Source organism: Scyliorhinus canicula, chromosome 1 (genome assembly GCF_902713615.1).
Source record: "Scyliorhinus canicula chromosome 1, sScyCan1.1, whole genome shotgun sequence".
NCBI classification, from domain to species: Eukaryota; Metazoa; Chordata; class Chondrichthyes; order Carcharhiniformes; family Scyliorhinidae; genus Scyliorhinus; species Scyliorhinus canicula.
The window spans coordinates 128404213-128428374 of NC_052146.1; the positions used below are offsets into that span (position 1 = coordinate 128404213).

The following is a 24162-nucleotide window of genomic DNA, read 5'->3' on the forward strand; positions in this document are numbered from 1 at the left end:
CGGATTTTAGAATTTTCTCGATTGTAGAATGGTGTTAGAATGTCAAATCACAAGTGTGGTGCAGGGAAGACAGTTGATACAAAGACTTACCTGAAACATAAAAGTGATAAAATAGTATAAATCAGTAATCAACTTTTCATGTTTCTGCTCCCAAAGTACTGGACTAAAAATTATGTTGAAGTGGGTCTTCTCAAAATGGTTTCACATAATTAGTGCTTCTGAACAATAGATTTCTGGACTCGAGAAGTTATAATGTATTAGATCCAGGACAGAAACGCATTGACCTTGTCAAATTCAGATGCGCTAAACTTTGTTGAGACAACGGGATGAACGAGTAGACAATCAGACTGGCTTCCAATGGTTAGAGGAGGGGCGGGACGGGGGGTAGTGAAATTAAACATTTCAATTCCTGCTTTAAAACAATGACATTTTAATTTAGAATAATATTTGAAGATGAGTTACATCAACACGTTTTTTTAAAAAATACATTTACCTTTCAGTACAACAATCCCCTATACCATGATATCACATGCACTGCTAATGGCTCCTCCAGATCTGAAGCCATGTAACACACCCCTGCTATAACAGATTTTGTGTCCTTATTGGGAGGCATAAATATATATCTATTCCAGTTTTGGTATTGTAACATTGTTAGATAGTAACAGTTTCAGGGAGGAGCAGGCCTTTGGTCCATGTAACCCACATATCCAAACTATCTTCTTGTGCATTTCTAACAGCATAAATTGTGCTGGTCTATGATTGTTGCCATATTGTATAGTAAAAGTGAGATATACCATGAAACTCCAGTGAAGAAGTCAACTTTATTCATGACTTTTACACTTGAGGGTGTCACTTGTGCCTCAATGCCAGGAGTCATTCACTATTCAAAGTCTTAAAAAAAAACTGCAGATAGGACCTTTCCATTAGGATTACCTACATAATGTTATTTTACTGCACTTTATTCCAAAGAGACAAATACAAATCCAGTCTGATCAGACTTCAGTCATTTGTTGGAATTGTGTTTTTTTTGGGGGGGGGGATTTAAAAGCAAGTAAGTTGATCCTCTTCCTCTATTTGAAGCATCCCCCCACCCACCCCATTCCCGACTTTTTTCGGTTCCCACCCTCTGGTGAAATGGAATCTTGGAGATGGGCCGCATTTTTTAGTTTGGCATGAGCTGAAGGAGAAACAGTAATTGTCAACAATTTTAAACAAGATCTTTTTGTCGTTGTTATTTACTGACAAGCCACTGGCTCAACCTTCCAAAACCATGCTTTGGGAAACTGCTGGATTTAGGAATCTTATAAAAAGGGAATGTATTTTATTTTATTTTTTTAAAAACAGTGGTGCTGAATTGGAATGGGCTTAATTTCATAAAACCAAAATTATAGTCAGGGTACATTCAGTATACATGTCAACAATCGCACTGTGAACAGGAGGGCCACTCAAATATTTTGTCCCTGCTTAAACCTCACCTCGCAAGCATATATTTGTAATATTGCTCCTGATTTCTAAGCTTAAACTACATAGTCCCACAGTGATCTGGGCTCACCAAGTGAACCTGCTCATGAATGATTTTTCTCTCTCTCACATGCAGAGCACTTTAGATCATTGTAGGAATTGTAGTTGTTTTAGGCTTGCAATACAAGAGCAAAAACTAGAGCAGCTACAATGTATTTGAAGCATGTTCACAAACTCCCGTATGGTATTTTAGGGAGTGGCATCTTTACATTCGTGATGTCTTTTTTTCATTTGGGTTGTCGGCCAATGTTAAACATGTGCATTACATCTGATCCATAGTGGAGAACATTACTCACTGCCCACTAATGCCCTGAAAGTGTTGGCATGCTTGCTTTTTTTTGAAGTGTCCACTGTACAGAAAACACAAAACAAAAGTGACAATGCAGTGACAAAAGCTCCTCTGAAGACAGCTTGGGTAGAATATGCTATCCATGTTAGTCAATCACCCTCTTATGGCAGGAGGGTCAATTTGTGATGAGAGATGGAGGTCAGACAAAGGGTTGGCAATCCGGCTGGAATGAAAGCTTGCTCCTTTACTTCAGGCGATCAGCGTTGGTACTACCATATCCCATTAGAACTGAGATGCACTGCTTGGGTCGCACTGTAGTAACCGTACAATGGATGGGTCACTCTTGGCACCTTTAATGAATTCTTCAAGGGACAATTTACCTGGAAGATATTTGCAAACGAGAAACAGGGGATATTAACAAGCTAACACTCAGTTACTTCGGTACATGTGACAATAAATATCAGTCAATCAAGTTATGAAAATAAGAGGTCGTTTTTATAGTTAACCCATGAAAGTGGAATGTCTCACTCAGGGCTAAGTAGAAGGAAGAGAATCAATCTGTTTGATATCAGTTTGTTGCCTTCTCTCCTACACTGTACCTACTATTAACAGACAAGCGAATGGTTAAAATTAGAGTTTAGGAGTTAAAAAAGGATGCAGGAAGAGATTTTTTGACATAAAAGATGTTGTGCGGTAAATTACCAAGCAATGCCATTGAAGGAAATAAAATACACAGATTCCAGTAGATGTGCTGTTACAGTTTAAAAGCTCTACCCACAACTACCTTCCACCCCCACCCAACCCCATATTGTGCATCCATGACAAAAACATAGTTTCTTTAAATAGACCAAGATTTTTACTGTCCGACTCCTGCCACTTACATATACCATGTCTGAGATAGTGGGCTGGATATTTGTGCAGTTGGGAAGTCTCTGCAGACATTTAAAAATGGTGGGTGGGACCCAGATGTAGAAGTACCACCCCCACTTCAGAAAGCACTGAATCGACCCTGTGGCTCAGAAGGGAAGGAGGGAGAGCAGGAGAGCAATAGTTATTGGGGACTCGATAGTTAGAGGGGCAGATTGACCGTTCTGTGGCAACGAAAGAGACTCATGGATGGTATGTTGCCTCCCGGGTGCCAGGGTCCGTGATGTCTCGGACCGTGTTTTCAGAATCCTTAAGGGGAGGAGGAACAGTCACATATAGTGGTACACATCGGTAACAACAACATAGGTAAGAGAAGGGACAGGGATTTAAAACAGGAATTTAGTGAGCTAGGGTGGAAGCTGAGAGCCAGGACAAACCATGTTGTCATCTCTGGTTTGTTGCCAGTGCCACATGCTAGTGAGGTGAGGAACAGGAAGAGTGCAGATAAATACGTGGCTGCAGGGATGGTGTAGGAGCGAGGGTTTCAGTTACGTGGATAATTGGAGCACATTCTGGGGAAGGTGGACCTATACTGACAGGATAGTTTGCACCTAAACCAGAGGGTCACCAATATCCTGGGAGTGAAATTTGCGACTGCTCTTCGGGGGGGGGGGGGGGGGGGGGGTTTAAACTAATTTGTCAGGGGGATGGGAAAACGAGCTGTAGTCCAGAAGCCAGTGTTGAGAGTAGTGAGGTACTGTGGAGGGTATCAAAGTCGCAGGAGTGTACCGGCAAAAAGAAAGGTGGGTTGAAGTGTGTCTACTTCAATGCAAGGACCAGCCGGAATACGGTAGGGGAACTTGGAGAGTGGATTGGTACTTGGGACTACGATGTTGTGGCCATTATGGAGACATGGTTAGAACAGGGACAGGAATGGTTGTTGGAAGTTCCAGGTGTTTCAGTAAGAGTAGGGAAGGTGGTAAAAGAGGTGGAGGAGTAGCATTGTTAATCAAGGATAGTTTAACGGCTACAGAAAGACAGTTCGAAGGGGATCTGCCTACTGAGGTAATATGGGCCGAAGTTAGAAATAGGAAAAGAGCAGTCACGTAGTTAGGAGTTTTCTATGGGCCCCCAAATAGTAATAGAGATGTGGAGGAATAAATTGCAAAACAGATTATGGATCGGTGTGGAGGTCTCAGGGTAGTTGGCATGGTTGACTTTAACTTTCCAAATATTGATTGGAACCTCTATAGGTCAAGCAGTTCGGATGGGGCAGTTTGTGCAGGAGGGTTTCCTGACACAATATATGGATAGGCCGACAAGAGGGGGAGCCACATTGGATTTGGTACTGGGTAATGAACTGGGCCAAGTGTTAGATTTGTTTGTGGGAGAGCACTTTAGAAATAGTGACCACCATTCGGTGTCTTTCACTATTGCAATCGAGAGGGATAGGGCCATACGGCAGGGCAAGGTTTATAATTGGGGGAGGGGTAATTATGATGTGATTAGGCAAGAATTAGGGAGCATAAGATGGGAACAGAAACTGTCAGGGAAAGGCACAAATGAAAAGTGGAGCTTGTTCAAGGAACAAATACTGCGTGTCCTTGATAGGTAGGGAGGAAATGGCCGTATGAGGGAACCACGGTTCACAAAAGAGGTTGAATGTCTTGTCAAGAGGAAAAAGGAAGCATATGTAAGGATGAGAAAACAAGGTTCAGTTGGGTCGCTTGAGGGTTACAAGGTAGCAAGGAATGAGCTAAAAAAAAAAGGGTTGAGGAGAGCTAGGAGGGGGCATGAGAAGTCCTTGGTGAGTCGGATCAAGGAAAACCCCAAGGCTTTTTACTCTTATGTGGAGAAATAAAAGAATGACCAGGGTAAGGTTAGGGCCAGTCAAGGACAGTAGTGGGAACTTGTGCATGGAGTCAGAAGAAATAGGAGGGGCGTTGAATTAATACTTTTCTTCAATGTTCACCAAGGAGAGGGGCCATGTTTTTGAGGATGTGTGTGTGATACAGGCAGGTAGGCTGGAGGAGGTAGATGTCCTGAGGAAGAATGTATTAGCAATTTTGAAAAACCTTAGGGTCGACACGTCCCCTGGGCCAGATGGGATAAGGATTCTTTGTGAGGCAAGGGATGAGATTGCAGAGCCTTTGGCTTTGATCTTTGGATCCTCACTGTCCACAGGGATAGTGCCAGAGGACTGGAGAGTGGCGAATGTTGTTCCTTTGTTTTAGAAAGGGAATAGGAATGACCCTGGTAATTATAGGCCAGTTAGTCTTATTTTGGTGGTCGGTAAGTTAATGGAAAAGGTCCTGAAGGTTAGGATTTATGACCATTTGGAAAGATGCAGCTTAATCCGGGATAGTCAACACGGATTCGTGAAGGGCAAGTCTTGCCTCACAAATTTGATTGAATTCTTTGAGGAGGTAACTAAGTGTGTAGATAAAAGTAGAGCAGTTGATGTCGTATACATGGATTTTAGTAAGGCATTTGATACGGTTCGCCATGGTCAGCTTATGAAGAAAGTAAGGAGGTGTGGGATAGAGGGAAATTTGGCCAATTGGTAAATAACTGGCTATCACATAGAAGACAGAGGCTGGTGGTGGATGGAAAATTTTAAGACTGGAGACCAGTTACCAGCGGTGTACCACAGGGATCAGTGCTGGGTCCTCTGCTATTTGTGATTTTTTAAAAAATCAATGACTTGGAGGAGGGGGCTGAACGGTGGGTCAGTAAATTTGCTGATGACACCAAGATTGGTGGAGTAGTGGATGAGGTGGAGGGCTGTTGTAGGCTGCAAAGAGACATTGATAGGATGCAGAGCTGGGCCGAAAAATGGCAGTTGGAGTTTAACCCTGATAAGTGCGAGGTGATTCATTTTGGTAGAAAAAAATTTGAATGCGGATTGCAGGGTTAATGGCAGGGTTCTGAGGAATGTGGAGGAATAGAGAGATCTTGGGGTTCATGTCCACATATCTCTGAAGGTTGACACTCAAGTGGATAGAGCCGTGAAGAAGGCCTATAGTATGTTAGTGTTTATTAACGGGTGCTTGAGTTTAAGAGCCGCGGGGTCATGCTGCAACTATATATGACCCTGGTGAGACCACATTTGGAGTATTGTGTGCAGTTCTGGTCACCTCATTATAGGAAGGATGTGGACGCATTGGAAAGGGTGCAAAGGAGATTTACCAGGATGCTGCCTGGTTTGCAGGATAGGTCTTACGAGGAAAGGTTGAGGGAGCTAGGGCTTTTCTCTTTGGAGTGGAGGAGGATGAGAAGCGACTTAATAGAGGTTTATAAGATGATGAGGGGGATAGATAGAGTGGATATTCAGAGACTAGTTCCTCGGGTGGATGTAGCTGTTACAAGGGAGCATAACTATAAGGTTCAGGGTGGGAGATAGAGGAGGGATGTCCGAGGTAGGTTCTTTACCCAGAGAGTGGTTAGGGTGTGGAATGGACTGCCTGCTGTGATAGTGGAGTCGGACACTTTAGGAACTTGCAAGCGGTTATTAGATAGGCACATGGAGCACACCAGAATGACAGGGAGTGGGATAGCTTGATCTTGGTTTCGGACAATCCTCGGCACAACATTGAGGGCCGAAGGGCCTGTTCTGTGCTGTACTGTTCTATGTTCTATGCTGTGTTGCGTTGACAGGCCAGCCAGCTAGTGCAGCTTATCTTCGTATGGTTTCAATCGAGTTCTTTGTTGATTTTCTCAAAGGCTATTTATCATAAATGCTTAGCTGAGTTTCAAAAGCAACAATTATCTAGCAGGGGTTCTGAAATCACGGGCGGAATTCTCCGTAAGGCCCGACGCCGTCGTGAAACCTGGAGAGGTTCACGACGGCGTCGGAAGCCTCTCCTGGCCCCCTATCCTCCCCTACCCTGGGGGATAGGCGGGCCGTGCCGGGAAACTCGGCGGCCGGGCCTTGTCCCTGGCTTCAAGGCCCGGTGCGCCAAGAATGACGCGGCGGCGGCGCCTAATGACGTCAGCCGCGCATGTGTGGGTTGGACAGCTCAAACCCGCGCATGGGTTGCCGTCTTTCCCCTCAGCCGTCCCGCAAGACGTGGCAGCTTGATCTTGCACGGCGGCGGAGGGGAAAGAGTGCGTCCCCTTGAGGCGCCGGCCCGACGATCGGTGGGCACCGATCGCGGGCCAGTCCCCTCCCGAGCACGGTCATGGTGCTCGATCCCCGACCTGCCCCCCTAGGCCCCCACACTTACCTGGCGCGCCATGTCCACGACGGCAGCGACCAGGTGTGGTTGCTGCCGACGTGAACAGGTCAGGAACGGCAGGCCGCTCGACCCATCCGGGTTGGAGAATCGCGGACGAGCGTGAAAAACGGCGGCCCACGTTTCTCTGAGCGGTGTGTCGGAAAACCGGACACGCATTTTGGGGGGGGGGGGGGAGGAATAGCGGGAGGTGCGGGAGCAGACCTCCCGCTATTCTCCCACCCATCGTGGTTGCGGAGAATCGGGGCCCACAATTTGAATCATTGCTGAAAGAAGCTATTAAAGGTTTATGGAAGTAAAGATTATTTTTTATTTTTTAATAAAAGACAAACCACTGAAGGAGATTTGCAAGCATCAAGCTTTCATGAATGGGAGTTTTTATTCACTATTAAGTTTGAATAGGGAGAGTTGATTTAGATTTTTAGAATTTTATTCTATTTATCTGCATGTGGCTCCCATATCAGCGCATGGTAGAAACTGGATGAGTGGCTATGGAGTTGGCATGGAAGGTATGAGACACCAAGGGGTCATGAGTTGCCACTGAGTTCGATTAGGGAATAAGGGACCAAATGGAGTGGTTGGGGGTTATAAAATGGCATTGAGTTGGCATGAAGGGTACGATGGGCCATGGGAGGGTGGGGGGGGGGGGGAGATGAATGGGTGCAAGAGGTGTATGCTAACAGATGTAGGATTTTCTATAACAATTGGGGTGAAGTCTCAGAGAACCAAGATGGGCTTTCTAACCAGTCTACGTTGGCACTTGCCCACCTCCATGGACACCCATGCTCTACCTTCAGTATCAGCAGGCACATCACCATTCTACACACTGCTCCCTCAACATCTCCTCTCCACTAATCCCCAAGCAAAATCTTGCAATTTGAGGTACTTTTAACTGAGGCAAGTCTGGCAAATTGGGAAATTTCCCAACTCGTTCTATCCCCCTTGATCGCCAAAATCTGGCCCAATGTGTTTAAGATCAACAGAGCCCCGAGTAGTGGTGTGTCATATTCTGGAGATATAAGCATGCTCATCACATCATTATGCTTTGCTTGAAAGGTGGAAATGTCATGCTGACAAACTTAGGCTACAACATCTTGGTCAAGGTTAGTGACAGAGTAATTCACGGAAGCCATGTATGCTGCAAGAATCAGCACAACAATATAAAAGGGACGACAAGAGAAATTGTGTCAATGGATTTTTCTTAAATGTGATTCTTCAGGACTCCCTTCAGAATGCATAAAAGCACAGGTTAGGGATTGATCTGTGCATTTCTCTCGCGGAACTTTAATAGAAGACATGGGTGTCGAGTTGGCAGAATTTCATATGTTAAAAATCAACTAAATTAAAGCAAAATAATGCAGAAGATTGAGAATGCGCAATTTAGATAGGAGTACAGAGTAAGATAGTGCTCAAAATGTAATTATATTTTTATTCCATTAGAGCTAACCATCAATAGATATTCACACTACAAAGATATTAGTGTTTGCTACAGCATTATCTGTCAAATTATTTGTCAAATACTTTTGCTCACTTGCCTCAAATTCCTATGTATGAAATTTTAAAGAATTGGTTAATAAGACTCTATTAAAAAGGTTAGCAATTTGGGTAGAACAGAATGCACCGAAATTTGATATAGATCTGCTAAAACAGTGCAAAAATAACGAACTTGAGTGAAATCCCACATTAGTTTCAGGAATGGGGTCAGGGCATGGGCCTATGTAGCATACTCTTTCCAAGGGTCGGTGCAGACTCGATGGGCTGAATGGCCTCCTTCTGCACTGTACAGATTCTATGATTCTATTACATGAGCTGCAGATTTTAGAGTGAAATGAACAGGTTAAGGAGTCTAAAACTCCCAAGAGCTCCGATCATGCTGAGTTCAAATTGTCTTCTTCATTCTCTCATTAATTCTTAATGAGAAATACCATTAATTTTAGTCTTTGTTCTTCTCTCACTAGACTTTGAATTTTAATTTTTTTAGTCCATTTGCTTTACGGTTTCATGCCTCTGCGCCCACACTGTGGAACGAAGCATTACTCTTTAGTTAACCTACCACATCCGCTGGGACATAAAGACATAGGCGGGGATTTCTGCTCCCATTTTCATCAGGAGAGTTTGGCGGTGGGAGCTGAACATCTTGAGAGGACTCCCAAATCGTGTTTCACCTTGTCATAAATGAGTGATGTGTTTGTCTCCTCCAACCATCAATAATGGGGCACGCTTACCAATGTACAATATCGGGAACGTCATTTGAACACACGTAGACTAGGTCGACACTAGAGGGAGCACCAGAGACATGACACACAGACATTCAACCAATAGGTCAGTAAGGTAGGGCACGTCCAATTGGACGGACGGACGCACGCACACACACACACACACACACACACACGAGGGTATTACACCAACCCATATAAAAGGACACAGCACACATGATCTTCCTCTTACTAGTGGAGACACTTTGTGAGTACACAGGGTTGATTCAACACATCACACCCACCACGTGGATTGTAGCAGACTGGTTCGTTAGTCTGAGTAGCTATAGCAGGATTAACAGGAGAGTCGAATCCAACTAGGAGAATTGTTAACAGTTTAATAAATGTGTTAAAGCTATCTCCAAGTCTGAACCTTCCTTTGTCAGAGTGCACATCAAGGAAGCAGCTTATGCTAAGTCAAGAGCATAACAAAACAGTGAGTACATCATTCAGCGAAGAGGGCCATGTCCGGGCACTACACAGGCACTGCCCAGGTACTACTCAATCAGAGCCCACCTTGCCAGTGTTAAGGCTTGCTGCCCACCCCTTTTTATTTTTCGCACCATGTCCGGGACGATATGGCGGAGAAGCCGCCATTGCTGCAGGCAGCTTCAGCGCTGTTTTCCCTGCCCGTTATCAGCCTTTGCCAAATTCTGGGAAAATTTGGTCCATGAGGCCTGTTTTCCAGTCTTCCAGTCCCACCGGCATCAATGGCATTTTCCGTGGCTCACATGTCCCTCCACGGGGAACCTGCCATGGATGTTCGCCTTTCTAAGGGGCCGGAAGATCCCGCTAACGTGAAGAACCAGCAAATCCCACCCATAAAGAAGAGACAATGTCGGATGAATTCTTAGTGGCCTGTTTTGAGTCTGATGTAAAAGGAAATGAAGAGAGTGCAGTTTGACAAATCTGTCTTAGACAATGGTAAGGAGCAGTTTGACAATTACCATCATTATTTGTATCCATCTGCCTGAAGATTTTATCTGTTCTTTTCTCTGGTGTTGCCTCATCTTCAGGCATCTTCATCACAGTGGACACCATCTTGTAAATCGCCTGTCAAAATAAGAATGTCCAATAAATGAGTCAAATATCTTGCATCTCGCAATAAATGGCTGGTGCGTCTCTTCACTTAGCTCTGTTATTTGTGCATTTAATATAAAAGTACGCCTTGTAGAAAGAAGCAGCAAGCATGCTGAACTTGAGATACATAGCATTTTAATTTTGTGGATTATACTGTATTTTTAAAACATTTTTTGGAGGAATCTTTAGCAAATGTAGGAATGTCACCTGTATTTATACCACTCCATGTCAATCAGAAGGATGAAAATAAGAAAGATAAAAGAAAATAACAAACTTGTACTTGTACAGTGCCTTTCATCACTCTGGGATGTCCAAATTTTTTTTACAGCCAATTTAGTACTTTTGAAGTGTAGTCATTGCTGTAAAGTCGGAAATGCAGCACCCAATTTGCACAGAGGAGGTTCCCACAAGTATCAACATGATAATATCCTTAAGGCAATTGGCTGCTGACCCTCCTATTCCATGAACCTAAAATGTGTTAACCAGTCTTTTGTGGTACTTTTGTTAAACATTTTATTAAAATCCATATAGACAACACCCACCATATTCCTGTCATCAACCTTTTTTGTTATTTATCAAAGAAAAATAGCCCCCATTTGCTCACCCGTAGGGCTGAATTTTAAGATGGGGATGGAGTCTATACCCCCCAAAAGTAAAAGTCAGGGGTGATACAGGCTCTGCTTTAATTAGCTTGAGGTAGATAGCCCACCCCCTGACAAGAGGAAGTCACACCTCAACGAGAGCTGCTGTCCAATCACACAGCTAGCCATCCTCTGATCCCAGCAGTGCCACTGAGATAGATGGGAGACATTCAGCGATGGAGGCCAGACTGCAAGGCGAGTCCATGGCTTCACTAGGGCAGGGGGTGAGGGGCTGCTGGAGCAGCTTGGGGTGGGGAGGCAGTGTTGTTCACCAGCCCTTACTCATGCTGAGCAGCCTGCAGACCAGTCGTATGCATCTCTTGCCACGGACAAAACTTGCATTTGTGGTGGTAGGAGTCTCTTAAAATGATCATAAATTGGGTCATGGGTTGCTAAACACCTTCCCCACCAAAGTAAAATATCCATGGGGTGGAGTGGGCAGACAAGCAATGTACACAGAGCTGCTAACACGGAGCCCATTTTTAGCCTTCCTGATTTTTATTTATTTATTTTCTACGGGATGTGGACATTGCTGGTTAGGCCAGCATTTATTGCCCATCCCTAGTTGCCCTTCAGAAGGTGGTGATGAGTTGCCTTCTTCAACTGCTAAAGCCCTGTGTGGTGTAGGTACACCCACTGTGCTGTTCGGGAGGGAGTTCCAGGATGTTACCCCAGCGACAGTGAAGGAACGGCGATATATTTCCAAGTCAGAGTGGTGAGTGACTTGGAGCGGAACCTCCAGGTGGTGGGTATCTTCTGCTCTTGTCCTTCTGGATGGTCGTGGGTTTGTAAGGTGCTGTCTAAGGAACCTTGGCTAGTTCCTGGATATTGTCCAGGTCTTGCTGTATTTGGCCATGGACTGCTTAATTATCGGAGGAGTTGCGAATGGTGCTGAATATTGTGCAGTCATCCGTAAACATCCCCACTTCTGACCTATGATGGAAGGGAGGTCATTAATGAAGCAGCTGAAGATGGTTGGGCCTAGGACACTACCATGAGGAACTCCTGCTGTGATGTCCTGGAGCTGAGATGATTGACCTCCAACCACTACAACTATCTTCCTTTGTGCCAGGTAGGACTCCAACAAATGGAGAGTTTGCCCCTTGATTCCTATTGATTCCAGTTTAGCTAGGGCTCCTTGATGCCACAATCGGTCAAATGTTGCCCTGATGTCAAGCGCAGTCACTCTCACCTCACCTTTGGCATTCAGTTCTTTTGTCCATGTTTGAATCAAGGCTGTAATGAGGTCAGAGGCTGTGAGAAGGGTTATGGAGAACGGGCAGGACAGTGGAGTTGTGGCCAGGATGGGATGATCCATGATCACATTGAGGTTCTCCATTGCAGAAGAAATGGTCTTTCAGGAAATTTTAAGGCAGGATCTGTGGGGGAGATGACTCCAGCCATTTTTATAAATTTAATATGGATACCGGGTCAGAATTTTCTCAAAAAGCCACAGTGTCATTTCGGGTGGGAAAACTGGTGAGAATCCCATCGGCTGTCCCGGCACAACTCCCATCGCAATTCACCCACACACGGTCATTTTTTGAAGTTTGAAGAGATTCTCACTGAATTCTCCCATGTTTAGAATTGCTTTCTCCAGTGAAAAATAAACTTGCTGGCAAGACCGGCTCCTCAGAGTTTGGGAGCACCATTTGTAAAAGGGTGCCCATGTGTTTGAAGGCTCCCCCCACCCCTAACTACGGATATTGTGACGTCCTGCAGACGCAGGCAACACCCTAAATCCTCGACCTCGGAGGGGCAACCTCCCCCAATTACAAAAAGTCCACGTTACACCCCCCACCCCACGCAGACATGATGGTGACCCAGCCTCACCCTATTCATCGTGATCGCCATCAGGTCATTGCCACCCCCAATCCCCCAAATGAGCATATCTACTAAGGGGTCACTGAGGGCACCTTTTTCAGCCCCACCCATGCGCCTGCTTCTGACGCCCCCTTCATGAGCACAAGTGGATAGCACTGTGGCTTCACAGCGTCAGAGTCCCAGGTTCGATTCCCTGCTGGGTCACTGTCTGTGTGGAGTCTGCACATTCTCCCCGTGTCTGCATAGGTTTCCTCCAGGTGCTCCGGTTTCCTCCCACAGTCCAAAGACGTGCAGGTTAGGTGGATTGGCCATGGTAAATTGCCCTAATGTCCAAAAAGGTTAGGAGGGGTTATTGGGTTATGGGGATAGGGTGGAAGTGAGGCGTTAAGTGGGTCGGTGCAGACTCAAATGGGCCAAATGGTCTCCTTCTGCACTGTATGTTCTATGTTCTATGAGCCCCATTCAGCCCCCTACTTCATACATGACCTTCAGCACCCACCTTCAGGCCCCTTCCCCCTACGCGCCCCCTCTTCATGTCTTGCCGGCAAGTTTAGCCAGAGGCTATAGATCGAGGCGCGCCGCTTGAACATGGCCAACCAGGAGTCTCTCCCGCACTTGGCTCCTCCATAAGCATGTTTGAAGGATTTACAGGTTGATAATCAATGTTATAACCGCGTTATGATTGCAGCAGTCTCCGTGGCCATCGAGTCCTAGGACACAAACCTGAAGCTTTTGGTTCAGAGGTGGGGGCATGAACCATTTGAGGAACAAAATAAGCAGACAAGAGACATGAAATAAATATTCAACACAAGTTTTGATCAACACAAATTCTACCAAATTCCTCATAACGTTGCTCCATGCTTGACTCCGTGATTTGGAAGCCAAAATCGCTCTATACCCACATTGTGACTCTTCCTTCAATAATGCTACAGAAATAATCAACATTTCCCAGCAGAGGGCACTTTAAGTATAGTTAGTCCTCTGTCATATCTCAATTAATTTCCTTGTCAACTCAGATGACACACCACTCAATTACTGGCAAACATAACCTCAAGGCTGGGCTGCCAAATAATACTTGCACAGTAACATTACTGCTTGTTGTTACACTTCGGAGTAGGTGAACTGAATAAATAAGTCCACTATTGTACCACATATTCTTCATGGCACTCAATATTTGTACAGCTCACAAGAGACAGCATTTATGAAAAAATAATTAAAGTCATAATTTACTCTTGGAAGTTGACGTGTGGTTTAACTGTAGACAGCATTCACTTATTGTCGAGTCTTGGGTAAGGTGCTCGCTGTAGACAATTCATTGTTGAAGCAGAGTGAAATTATTCTCCTTCCCCAACAATCAAAATGATCTTTTGTCAGGCTCCCCAGTAAAAGTGGCAATTAGTACTCTGCCTGTGTGACACCAAGTCAAATGGCCTAACATGGTTTTCACTCCCTGATATGGGATTGGATTCTGCGCCACCTGCCGCTGGTAGTGGAATTCCCAATGTAGCAGAGAATCTAGCATTGGGAAAAGAAATAAGACCCCCCCCCCTTATTAATCACACCCCCCAAAAGCTAAAGAGCAGAAATAGTGAAAAGAAAATCACTGCTTTTTCACTCACTTGTGCATTACTCCTGCTGCCTCAGACAGATGTCTAGAAAGCAGCAGCTGTAACTCGTGATAAACAATGCTTGCCAGTTAACTGACAGTCACAGTTCACTGGTGCATTCTCCATGGCAACCCCTCCACCAGAGTCCACTTCCCAACCAATCAACACTCTTCTCATACAATATAAAAGTTGTTGCTTCTCTGAAATTGGTATACTTGGGATTGTCTTGATGAGTGCAAGGTGAAAAGCTTCAACAAAGTGTATGTTCTTAAATTATTAGCTTTTCTCCTCCGTTGATCTATCTAGAAACCTATTTTTTTGTGTTGATCGCTCTTTATGAGAAGAACAAATTGATCAGAAAGCACCACTTTTCAGTGCTTCTCCTGACACTAAAGAACATATGAAATAGGAGAAGTAGGCCATTCGGCCTCTCGAACCTGTTCTGCCCAACGATAAGATCATGGCTAATTTATTTGTGTTTCAAATTCTACATTTCCATCTATAATTCCCTTGCCCAACAAGAATTCATCCATCTTCCGCCTTAAAAATAATCAATGCCCCCCCCACCCCCCATCCCATTCCACCACCTTCTGAGGCAGGGAATTCCAAAGTCACACAACCCTCAGAGAAAAGATTCATTCTCACCTTTGTTCTAATTTTGAAAATAGTGTCCCCTAGTCCTGGACTCACCCACAAGAGGAAATACCCTTTCCACGTCCACCTTGTCAAAACCATTCAGGATCTCATGTACTTCAATCAAGTCACCCCTCACTCTTCTAAACTCCAGTAACAACTCTTCTCAACGGGTCCAGCCTGTCAAACATATCCTTGTAAGAAAACCCGCCTATTCCAGATGTCAATCTGGTAAACTTCCTCAGAACCACCACTAATCCATTTATATCCTTCCTTAATGAAGGAGTCCGAAACTGCGCACAAAATTTGAGATGTGACCTCACTAATGCCCTGTATAACTGAAGCATAACATCGTCACTCATGTTCAATTCCTCTTGCAATAAAGAATAGCATTCCATTAGCCTTCTTAATTACTTGCTGTACCTGCATGCTAACATTTTATGATTCCTGCACTTAAATACCTCCATCCCTCTGCACCTCAGAATTTGGCAGCCATTCTCCATTTACGGGATAATCTGCTTCTTTATAGGGACAGGACCATTCAGTCCCTTGCTCCTGTTCCGCCATTCAGTTAGAACATGACGGATCAGTATCTCAACTCTACCACTTGCTTTTTTTCCACTTTAACCCTTAATATGCTTGCCAATCAAAAATCTATCAACCCCACTTTCGAAATGCTCAATTGAGCCAAGAGAGACGGGTGTGGTGAAAGGGGGAGTAAAGAGTTCCAAATTTCCACTCCTCTTTTGTGTAAAGCAGTGCTCCCTAACATCATTCTTGAACAGCCCACAGTTGAGGTTATTCTCCCTCATTCTGGAGAAAATAAGTTTCTCTCAATCAAATCCTTTAATCTTAAGCACCCCAATTATATCACCCAGCAAGGGCGCAGGCCAATTGTTACGGGACATACACCGAGACACAACCACGTCCGAACACCTTTTAAGAAAACAAACGCTCGACAGCTACAAGCATGGAAAATGAGGGGGATTTTGAAATTCTAATGGAGGCGAGCTGGGCAGAAACGTTTCTTTAATGTTTTTCAAGCAAAGCAGAGGGGTCACCGCAATACAATTGACTGAATGGCTGGTTCATTCCTGTAAGGCTGATCTTGGCCAGCTTCCAATTACGTCAACGATCAGCAGTGTCTTTAAATATACTGCAGCACAGTGTCTTGAGAGTGGGTAAGCCCAGCAGGGCTTTGCTAATGCAATTTCAAGTGGACACAAATTTTCACCCGGGAAGATAAAAGTACTCCCAAATCATTACATCCAGATGAACGGCAATTTAATCCAAGCAAAATATTCAAACGAGCAACGGGTTACTCTGCATAAATTCCATTCTTCAGAAATGCTGATCCTAGCCGAATTCTCCAATGCACCAATTTACTATTGAATCTCATTTTAATGAATCCTTCCAGTCCAAGTAGAATCATTGAAAGAACTTCATCCAAGCAAAATATCCCATAAAGAATCTCTTCCAGAACAGGAAGTTTAAAAACAGTTCTCATTTACTGGGTGAATCTCTTCCAACAATAAGATACGGATGGTATTTAATGAGAGGATGGAAATCCTGGCTGCCAGCTGGAGAGATAATGGGAGCCCCACATCGCCTAACTTTAGGAAGGCCCACCAAGTTAATTTGGCACTCAACTGGGTAGCAGCAGCCTTCCCGGCGATCAAGGACACCGGGGGCAGAAATCAACCCCTCACCCCCTCCACCCACCAAGAGCTGCTGTCCAATCAGAATCTGGTAGCTGTTTATTGCTCAGCAACACCTCTGTGGTGGCTGCTGGCAATGCACCAGCTTAAAGCCCATGATCACCAGGGGATCCAGGTAAAAGACGAGTGATGATGGGATCATGGAACAGGGATTCGACAACAATAGGCAAGATTTGGACCAGTAGCGCTACTTCTCTATTTTAAAAGTATAGGAGGCCAATTCAGACCAGTATTCTTATTTTGTTTCTGGATGGGGCCTTTAATCAGGCATTGTGCCTTTTAACAAGGACTATCCGCCCCCACACCGGAAGCTCGCAGTGTACCCTGATGGAGTTTGTTTTTCAGGCCTCCCACATGTCATATCCCCTCCCCCTGTCTGACATTGGGTAAATACCAATGGCAACGGAATGAGGCCCTAAAGTAGACATTAATTGGCAAGTCCATCCATCAGCCTTCCTGCCCCAGACTTAATCTAGGCAGAGGTGGGAAGATAATGCATGAGGCACCCATCTGCCAGATTAGATTCCTTCTGCCACTGAATTCACTCAGGAAAGGGTATGAAATTCTGCACATTGTCGGTTTGAATCAGGTAGACAGGTCAGGGGCGAAATTCTCCGACCCCCCAGCAGGGTCGGAGAATCGCCTGGGGGCGCCTAAAATCCCGCCCCCGCCGTGGCAGAGATTCTCCGCCACCCGGGAAGTGGCGGGGGCAGGAATCTCGCCACTCTGATCGGAGAGGCCCCTGCGGTGATTCTCCGGCCCGGATGGGCCGAAGTCCCGCCGCTGGGAGGCCTCTCACGCCGCCGAGGGTTAAACCACCTCTGGAACAGCGGGCTCAGCGGCGCGAGCAGGCCCCCGGGGTCCTGGGGCGGCGGGGGGCGATCGAACCCCGGGGGGTGCCCCCACGGTGGCCTGGCCCACGATCGGGGCCCCCCGCTCAGACTCCGGGCCAGTGCCCTGGCTGCACTCTTTCTCCTTCCGCGCCGCCACGGCCTCCGCCTTGGCGGAAGCGGAAGAGAACCCCACATCGCGCATGCGCCGGCAGTGACGTCAGCAGCCAGCTGCCGCTGACGTCACTGCCGGCGCATGCACGGACCGGCGAAAGTCTTTCGGCCAGCCCCGCTGCCGGGGGCGCCGTTGTTTTGCGCCGGTCTTCTGGTGGCAACCGCTCCGGCGCGGGGCTGGCCCCCAAAGGTGGGGAGAATTCTTTTGGGGAGGCGAGACCCCTGAGTGGTTGGCGCCACTCCCCTACTCCGGAACCCTCCATTACGCCAGGTAGGGGGGAATGCCGCCCCTGATCTGAAATCTTAATGCATCAAGGAAAGGCTGCCAGTGTCAGTAAAACACTCAAGGAATCATAGAATACCTACAGTACAGCCCATCGAGTCTGCACCGACCCTCTGAAAGTGTACTCTATCCAGGTCCACAGCCCCACCCTATCCCCGTAACTCCACCTCACCTTTGGATACTAACGGATAATTTAGCATGGCCAATCCACCTAACCTGTGCATCTTTGGACTGTGGAAGGAAACTGGAGCACCCTCGCACCCGAGGAAACCCACGCAGACACAGGGAGAATGTACAAATTACACACAGATGGTCAACCAAGGCCGGAATTGAACCCGGGTCCCTGGCGCTGAGATGTAGCAGTGCTAACCACTGTGCTGTCCATTCACTGTCAATCAAAAAGAGTACTTGTAATAATTTCTCAAATACTAGCACCTTTTTGTACAACATACACTTGTACCTTCCAAACACACAACTGCATGGGGGCACGGTAGCACAAGTGGCTAGCACTGTGGCTTCACAGCGCCAGGATCCCAGGTTCAATTCCCCGCTGGGTCACTGTCTGTGCGGAGTTTGCACGTTCTTCCAGTGTCTGCATGAGTTTCCTCCGGGTGCTCTGGTTTCCTCCCGCAGTCCAAAGACATGCAGGTGAGGTGGATTGGCCATGATAAATTGCCCTTAGTGACCAAAATGTTTAGGAGTGGTTATTGGGTTACGGGGATAGGGTGGAAGTGGGTCGGTGCAGACTCGATGGGCCAATTGGCCCCCTTCTGTCCTGTATGTTCTATGTATGACCTAGGGCAGCATATTACTGGGAACATCACCTGGTGGTTCCCCTGCAAGTCACTCACCATCCTGACTTGGAAATATTTTGCCATTCCTTCACTGTTGCTCGGTCAAAATACTGGAACTCCATACCCAACCGCACTGTGGATGTACCTACACCTCAGGAACTGCAGCAGTTCAAGGAGGTATCTCATCACCCCCTTCTCAAGGGCAACTAGGGATGTGCAAATAATGCTGGCCTAGCCGTGATGCCAACATTCCATCAATACATTTTTAAAAAGGACAAATTAGGTTGAGGGGGAAATGTTGACATTATCGCATCCATAAAAATTCAAATCTACATATTTCCTTGCAAAATTAATTAAATTTTCATCAAGATTCTAGTGGTGGACGCTCAAATGTGTAACTGTAGCTGAATTGAGTGACTGAATCTAATCCATCATCACAAAGCTGGAAATTATAATCAAAAGGTTAAATCTTTCCAATATTCTGCACTGCTTAAAGGGTAATTATATTCCCTCGACACATTCGTGTGGGAATAAATAGTTTAAAAAAGCATCTTAAAAAACTCAAATGTGTGAGAAATATAAATCAGCAAGATGTTAATTGCACCAATCACACAGCTCAGTTCTTCCACTGATTAATATTTCATAAAAATTAAATCAATATATCTCTGATTTTATCAAAGGTGCAATTTATGATTTAAGAATCCTGTTTAAAGAAGAAAATTAGCAAAACGAGTAACTAAATACCTTCTGGTTGGTCATGTTTCGTGTGATCATCGGACTGGCCGTGACCGTGAGATGTGTTCAATCTCTGCCACCAACACCATTTCCTCATGGGGCTTATCGCCATGGCGATCTTGTTTGCAACTAAACTCTCATAACTATCTACCTGTACAGATTATACATTGGCAATGCCAAAGGATAGTAACCAGCTTTCAGAAAATAAAATTAACTGTTCGAGAACATCCCATATACGCTGCATTGTATCTTGTGCTGCAGTGGGTAGAATCCCTGCCTCTGAGCCAGAAGCTCCAGGAATTGATTGCCAAGTAAGGTGGTTGCGTTCATAATGTCACCGAAGACGTTAAGTGTCAACCTGTGAAATCCTTCCAACAGAAGTCAATGGAAGACGGTAAGAGTGGGAGACACTCCTGGCCAGCCACGCTTGGTGTGGAGTTGCGCCTCTCAAGCTGCAAGCCTCTGGCGACAGGCTAGTTACCTGTTCCAGCAAAAACCTCGCTATGGGAACAGATGAAAGTCTGCCTTGTGCACCACTCAGCGAAACAATAACAAACAACATCTCACTCAATAGCCATAGATTTTATATTCTAATTGAATCTATATTTACATCCCACTCTACTATTTAATATAACCTCTAACTCTGGGCTGAATTATATCAGCCCCCAGTTGGCCGGAATGGAGGTGGGAAGCAGTAAAATAGCAAGAATTTTGCAGAAACAGCTTCCACCTTTGTCCTGCCATATGAGGAGGTTTTCCAGCAGCAGGCAGGAAGCATGTTGAAACGCAGAGCAGCTGCCCACTCCATGGAGGCCAGCTGAATAATTAAAGGCCGTGGGGGCCATTTTAGGGGGTGGCTGACACTTTGCCAGCAGTAGAGCAGCATCACTTCACCGGCTTGTGGGAGCTACCAGCTTCATTGAGGCAGCTTCCTTGTGGCAGTCTGGTGGACCATCAGTACTAATTATTCCATTTGGTCCCAAAGCAGGCCATGGACATGAAAGGAAGCATCTTCTGCTCCAACAATTTCCCCCTCTATCCTTCTGAATTTTAATTTTCAGTGACCTGCCCAACCCTGCCTGCCTCTGGGTATTCTCTTCCCCCAGTGGCTCTGCTGTGGCTTCAAAGCTTCATAAACACATTTACATTGAGACCTGCCCAGCCTGCAACCTTTGTGCCTTTAATGCTAATGGTTTCCGACTGCCCAGTTGCCATAGGCGCGAAACCAGTGAATGCCTTCTTCACACCGTTGAAAGCATGAACCAGTTGGAAAGAAGACTCAGCAATGTTCAATATTCCAGGAGGAAGCCAAGAGAGATCGACGAGCTGAAGGACCAACTGTGTGGAAAAGAGGAGGCATCGAAAGGAAAAACTGTAGAACTTTCTAAGCTGCAAGTGGATAATGAAGCCATAAGTAGCACGTTTACAGAACTGAAACAAGTTAAGGCTTTACAAGAGACAGACCTGGACAACAGTGCAACAAAATGTTGCACAAGGACAAGGCTCTGCTGCAAAATGGAGAAAGAAAAGACTGAAATAAGATTGGCAAATCTAAATCTAGTGCTGAAGGAGAAGGAACTAGAAGGAAAAGCGTAATGGATGCCTCAAACGTACAGAGTACGTTGAGTTGACGAATAATGAAATGGCCGAGGTGAAAATCAAGAACTAAGAATGTCAAGGAAAGTTGAACAATTGCAAGAGAAAGTAGAAATTCTCACAAGGGAGCGCAAAGAAAATTAATGAATGTAAACTTGAAAGATAGCACCAAGGAAATAGGTTGTGCCAAGGAAAATCTGAACCAACATTCATGTACGGAGGACGAGTTTAATGATGAAAAATTAGAACTTGATGAACTCCCACATCAGAAGTGTCTGTTGAGCATGTTGAAAAGAGCAATGAAATTCTTGAACTTTGATCCAATCTGATTAACATAAAAGGTGAGCTATGTAGCATGGAAGAGCAAATCGAGACTTTTAAAGCAGATAACTCTGAACTGACCAGAGTAGTTGCTCAGCTGAATGAAAAGATTCATAAGCTTAAAAAGAATTAGTAAGAGTAAACAAATATTGGTTGAAATCTTCGAAACAAGTGCAAAAAGTTCCATTATTGAAATATAAAGTTCCAGCAAGAAATGGCAGACTCCATGGAAAAAGAAAATCAGAGTCTAATCTTGGAATGAATGGACTGAAAGTTTCCTTTGGAAGGAATAGAAAAAATCCAATGTCCAAGAAAATCAGACAGGTTGTCAATAACGAAAAATGAAGAAGTGCAAAAAGCAAATCAAATGGAGAGAACGAAGTGCTACCGTTTCAACACCAAACCAACAAAGTCACTCTAAAACAACGGAGACTACCATTCCTCTAAACATGACAGGGTGCAGTCTGGAAGCATCATAACGCCTCCAGAGTGTCTGAATTTTTTAAGTCGGGGGTTTCGGATAGGCAAAGGAAAGGTAGCAATTGAAGAAGACTGTACAGAAAATATATTTGGGCAAAGACATTGGGGTGGTGTATGTAGTATTATCATAACCATCAGCATTACAAGGGTTAATGTATTACCATGAATAGCCACTAGATGGCACTGCAGATACTACTATATAAAGCAGTGGTGCTAGACCTCAGGGGAGGAGTGTATGCAGGAGAAAGCTAGAGCGAGGTCAGAAGAGCAGCTAGTGTGAGAATATAGTTTATACCAGTAGTGAGATTAACAGTATATGAGTGTAGTTAGATGTTTTTGATCAATTCTGTATTCGAAAAGGACGAAGTGTCAAAACCCAGTTTAGTAGTATAAATAAAATCATAGCTTTATTTAAGTAAAAGCTATACTGTGGTCTTTGTGGAACACCAACCATCCTGAATGAGCAACACAAAGAATACTACAACGCAGTCTGAGGGTGCTCAGGCAGAGCAGGTTAATGTGGGACTGGAGAACATGGCATGATGTTGGGAGACACATGATTGTATTCATTGGGAGTCTGGAAGGAGCAGCATGGAGCCAGCAGTAATCTATTAATAATAATAATAATAATAATCTTTATTGTCACAAGTAGGCTTACATTAACACTACAATGAAGCTACTATGAAAAGCCCCTGGTTGCCACATTCCAACACCTGTTCGGGTACACAGAGGGAGGATTCAGAATGTCCAAATTGCCGAACAGCACATCTTTTGGGTTTGCTGACAGTTATGGATGTAGGGAATGGAGGCAGATGGAAGGATGATAGAAAGAAGGAAAAGCTACAAGGCAGAAAGGAAAAACCAAGCCAAACAAATGTCACTGATGTCAGCATTGAACAGCACCTTTTCGGATACACAGAGGGAGATTTCAGAATGCCCAAATTACCTAACAGCACATCTTTCGGGATAAGTGGGAGGAAACCGGAGCACCCGGAGGAAACCCACACAGACACAGGGAGAATGTGCAGACTCTGCATAGACAGTGATCCAGCCGGGAATCAAACCTGGGACCCTGGTGCTGTGAAGCCACAGTGCTAACCATTGTGCCACAATGCTGCCCAAGGCTATGTAGGGCTATACCTTGGAAATATATATCATGAGTTGTAAACAAACACTTAGGTGTTCAACCTTATAAGCCTCTAGACCACTCAGTGAGATACCAAACAATCCCTACAATAGAGAGCTGCAATGTCTGAGGAGGGATATCATACTGTCACTCTTGTCTAGCTGTGCAATTTATTTTTGTTTGGGGAAGAGAAGGAAGTTCTTCGCATATCCTGGCCAATATTCAACACCATCATAATAAACTGTCTGATTTAACGTTTCCTTGTCGGATCCTTGATGTGTGCAAATTTAATGGTTACCATGTCACCTCTATAACCGCACTTAAACATCAAATATAATTTCTGTTAATCGTGAAACACTTGGGGAAATCCTGAGGATAAGAAACATATTGTGTAGTAATTCTTTCTTCAAGTCTATCAAGGCAAATAAATTTCTCTCCACAGCCTATCCTAATGCCTTTTAGGACTCCCATTGGGTGTACACTGAATAACTAATATGTGCTGCATTGTTATCAAACCAAACAGGCAATGTTGCATTTGAATACTGTGGAAAATAGCTAGGAGTGTAGAATTCATTCTCCTAAATCGGTTTCCTCTTCCTGCAGTATCGTTCAGAGATATTGATAGAATGCCATTACTTCCAGAGAACAATGTCCCTTAAGATTCAGCACAGGGGATGCAGGTGACATATTGTGCTACGGGGAATTGTATCCACCTCTTTTATAAGGGCACTGATTACCTGGGCCCTTCCATCATCCAGATTAGCCAGTTTCCACCTCCCCAGCCGTCTGCTGTTTGCAGATAATCTGCATTATCAGCAAACAAAGACAGTGGGGGGGGGGGGGGGGGGGGGGGGGGGTCCAACAGAAACTATCAAACTCCAAATCTAAACATATATAATCGGGTTCATATTCCATCCTTTCATCAGAACTGAATAAAGAATTTACAGGATGAAAGGCATTTTAGAAAGGAAGAGACGAAAGGAAAAAGGGAGACAAGGAAACACAGGAAACAGACTGTCCCATACAGTGGTGAAAAGGAAAACAAGGAGGATGGATTCTCCGCCACCCGCAGCAGAGTTTCCAATGCAGTGGACAATCCAGGATCGGGGATAATAAGCCCCTTGCTGGCGGTGGCACCGAGGTTTGCGCCCAG

General features: G+C 45.1%; 1 protein-coding gene across 1 annotated transcript in view; it reads right to left on the bottom strand.

The window, feature by feature from the left end:
• Positions 1–410: 410 nt before the first annotated feature.
• LOC119967358 (hippocalcin-like protein 1) overlaps positions 411–24162 on the bottom strand; it is a 187734-nt gene continuing 163982 nt past the window's right edge. The window contains exons 4-5 of the mRNA XM_038799781.1: positions 10115–10220; positions 411–2190 (exon numbers count right to left, since the gene is read on the bottom strand). Of these exons, the coding sequence (XP_038655709.1) occupies positions 2093–2190; positions 10115–10220 (204 nt within the window). The 3' untranslated portion in view covers positions 411–2092. The remainder of the gene's footprint in view (positions 2191–10114; positions 10221–24162) is intronic.